Consider the following 3303-nt stretch of genomic DNA (forward strand, 5'->3'; position numbering starts at 1 on the left):
TTCAGTGCTTTTTGGGGGATCCCAATAATTATAAGCAGTACTTATGGACCTCCCAGAACTACTTTTATTGTGTTAAAGCCAAGTATTAACTTGTCTCTTTCCTCAGATTAAAGTAAAATATACACCTTAGATGTGATCATAGGAGACCTAGTCTCAAAGAAACACCATGTTGAACCCAAGTAATTCACATCTGTATTAAAGCATGGGTCATAGTCCCAGATGAGGAAACTACTCCAGACCTCCTCTCTCATGGCAAAGACCTCTGTACTTTGCTACACTTGGATCAACACAATGAACTAAAAGTATGTACATAGTAGATACTAGTCTAGTCAATTTTAGTGAGTTCATTTCAAAGAAATCTGCAGTAATATTCTCAAGACAAAGACGTTTCACTTCCAAACCTTATTGTAAATACAAGAACCAAGCAGGAAAAAGGTAGAAATAATTGGAATAAAGTTGGGGTGTTTTTCCTTTGAAGCAGCTGATGCTATAAACTACTTTCATTTAAAGTTCTTCTTTTTAGGAGCCAATCCATTAATAACCATTGCTTTATTTTTAATATGTACAAACGTATTTCATATTACTCTAATGTCTAACTTTTCTCTAAACTATTTTCAAATGCCAAATTTTCTGTATACGTAAACTGATAACAGCAGCAGGTTATGGACTACACTAACTTCTTTTTCTATTTTTTGTTTGTTTTTTTTTTTTTTTTCAAGACAGGGTTTCTCTGTATTGCTTTGGAAGTTGTTCTGGAACTCGTTCTGTAGACCAGGCTGACCTCGAACTCACAGAGATCCGCCTGCTTCTGCCTCCTGAGTGCTGGGACTAAAGGTGTGTGCCACCAATGCCCAGCTCACATTAACTTCTTTTTATGGTGTAAGAGTACTAATGTGAATGTGCCGAACGAGTGTGTGGAATTCAGGACAGCTTTTGGGATCGGTGAGCTCCGATTCTTCCCTTTCTGGGGATGGAACCCAGGCCATCAGGCTTGGGCAGCAAGCACTTTTTGCCCATTTGTTTTATCACCAGCCCTAGACTACATGTGTTAATTTAAAAATAAACTTACTTGGGCCACTACCTCTAAAAGTCAACTTTTTAAATGATAGCTAAGATTCTGAAGATAAATTTTATCACTAAACCTCCGCACACTTCAAATTCAGTAACAATTAAAACTCATTTAATTTTCTTTCCTATTAAGCCTATTCTAATTGCACTTTATTAGCCACTAAGGTCATTTCTATCTCTTCTTTCCTGCATTCAGCAAACCAGCGTCCTGTTAATTATTTTTCTCTTTTTGTGTAGGAGAAATATACTACTACTCAACCTCTACTGTAAGGTTGGCAGCCCTGAGAACTCCTCTTTTAATGTAGCATGTTCTGGATGTATTCCTGCTCCAAAGAGAATGAGGAGAGGTATTTCCACATGCAACTTGAAATTGAAATACTATGTAAATACTAACTCCAGTTCCTCTGTAGCCCACGACTTCCAATCAAGCCAATAACCCACAAACTTACTATCTTCAAGAAGATATCTCATTTATCACAACTCTAACACTGTAGGCATAATCAATCAATCTTAATCACAAACTAACTTTATTTTAATATTTTTGGCCTTCATTCAAATCTTTCTTGGAATAAGACTTCAGTGACTATAAGGCAATCCAATCTATACAATATGGTATATTATTTGGCATGGCTTTATACTCTTCCCGTCCATTCATTACACCATGTTTTAGTGACTTTGCTAGCTGCGGCATAAACTACATTCAGATAACTGCATTTCAGATAACAAAGTACATTCAGATTATGCTTCCTTTTGCTCGGCTCTTTCGTGATCTATTTGCTTAAAACACTTTCTGTATACTCTTAATGTAAGAACGCCCATTATTATAGTTTAAACCCTCACTTCTGCAGAGCAGCAGTCCAGTTATTCACATTAAAATTTCCTAATCCTTTACTGTGTATGTCGAGGTACAGTTGAACATATGCTAGGCAATATTCCAAATATTCGGCCATGTACAATAGACATGATCTACATTCATATTTGTTCTATCTCGGGTACAAATTTTAACAAAACAGTTAAAAACAATACTTGAAAAAACTTAAAATTAAAAAAAAAACACCAAAGAGGTTAGGAACCAGGAGGAAAGTAAGGCTAAAAATGTCCTATTGGTTGACTAGGACGGAAGGAAATAACAGTCGGACAGAAATTCAGAGGTAAGCATGTGGCCTCTAGGAGAGAGCACTACCTCAAGGAAACTCACTTCACCGGAAGCCAAAAAGGAGGGAGTAAAAAGAACCAGGGAAGCGGCGTGCAGGCCCGCATAGTCGGCATCTGTCCGGAAGAGGTGCCCACACATGAAAGGTGAGAGTTCTGCTTCGAGAAACTAGAATCTCGAGTTGCTGGGCGGCCGGGGCCCTCAGACGCCACCCTGGAAAACACACGCCCTAGACCGGCTGCTCCGCAGGACCGACGGCCTGAGCGATGCACCTGGCCACACCGGGGGGACAGGGAGGCTCCGCGGGGCAGGGACAGTGGAAAGGACAAGATAAGCACGTGGGAGATGATGAGGGAGGGAGACAGGGAAGGAAGACGCTCGAGTCAATTCAAGTCGAGTCCCAAGTCCGGATAACACATCAGTGCACAAGGCAGAGACAGGGGATCCTTGCCCTCGTGGTGTGGCTCCCAAGATCACTGCGGAGACGCGGCTGCCCCGGGGCCGAGGACGCGGCCGCAGCCCCACTTTCCACGCACGCCGACTCCAGTCCCTCAAGTCACTTCTCCGACGCCGGGCGTAGGTGGCCGCAGGTGGCCACCTGGCCCAACCAATGTGGACCTCCTCCCGGAACCCCCGGCCCAGGACGGTCCCCTTGGTGCTCACCGAATCCTTTAATGAGCTCGGTGAAGACCCCGGGGTCGCTTTCCATGAGACACCACTCCCCGGCATTGCTCGCCATGGCCCGGGCCACACACGCCGCCCCACTCCACCTCGTGCTCTCCGAAGCCCCCCAAAGCACCAGCTGCCACCGGCCGCGGAGCTCAGCAAAACCCGCCGCCGAGCGTCAACCCCACGTCACCCCGCCTACTTCCCGACAGCCTCCGGGCGCCGTCACCTGCAGCGCGACGGAGCCCAGAAAGACGTTCCAGCCACCCGGGAGACGTCGAAACTCCTCCTCCTCCTCAGCCTCTCAGGATCCGTAGAGCGTCCTCCGCCCGCCCGGCCGGAGAAGGGGCGGGGCTTCGGAGCGCCGATGGGAGGCACATCCGGGACCCTTGGCACTCCAGCGCTGGGGCGGGGCG

The 3303-nt window shown here is 45.7% G+C and overlaps 1 protein-coding gene and 1 non-coding gene across 5 annotated transcripts in view; both read right to left on the reverse strand.

Moving 5' to 3' along the window:
• Uchl5 (ubiquitin C-terminal hydrolase L5) overlaps nt 1-3096 on the reverse strand; it is a 28658-nt gene extending 25562 nt beyond the window's left edge. For 2 of the 4 annotated variants that reach the window (XR_003485690.2, XM_027417426.2), the window contains exon 1: nt 2885-3096. Coding sequence is in view for 3 of the 4 variants with exons in the window: in XM_027417426.2 (XP_027273227.1) it covers nt 2885-2960 (76 nt within the window). In the remaining variant the exon portion in view is untranslated. The remainder of the gene's footprint in view (nt 1-2884) is intronic. The other 2 variants (XM_027417425.2, XM_027417424.2) reach the window with 1 other exon arrangement.
• LOC113835967 lies at nt 1298-1431 on the reverse strand. The gene has a single exon (XR_003485870.1). It is a non-coding gene; the product is annotated as a small nucleolar RNA U109 (small nucleolar RNA).
• Nucleotides 3097-3303: the final 207 nt, after the last annotated feature.

The sequence above is a fragment of the Cricetulus griseus genome, chromosome 5, assembly GCF_003668045.3.
Source record: "Cricetulus griseus strain 17A/GY chromosome 5, alternate assembly CriGri-PICRH-1.0, whole genome shotgun sequence".
NCBI classification, from domain to species: Eukaryota; Metazoa; Chordata; class Mammalia; order Rodentia; family Cricetidae; genus Cricetulus; species Cricetulus griseus.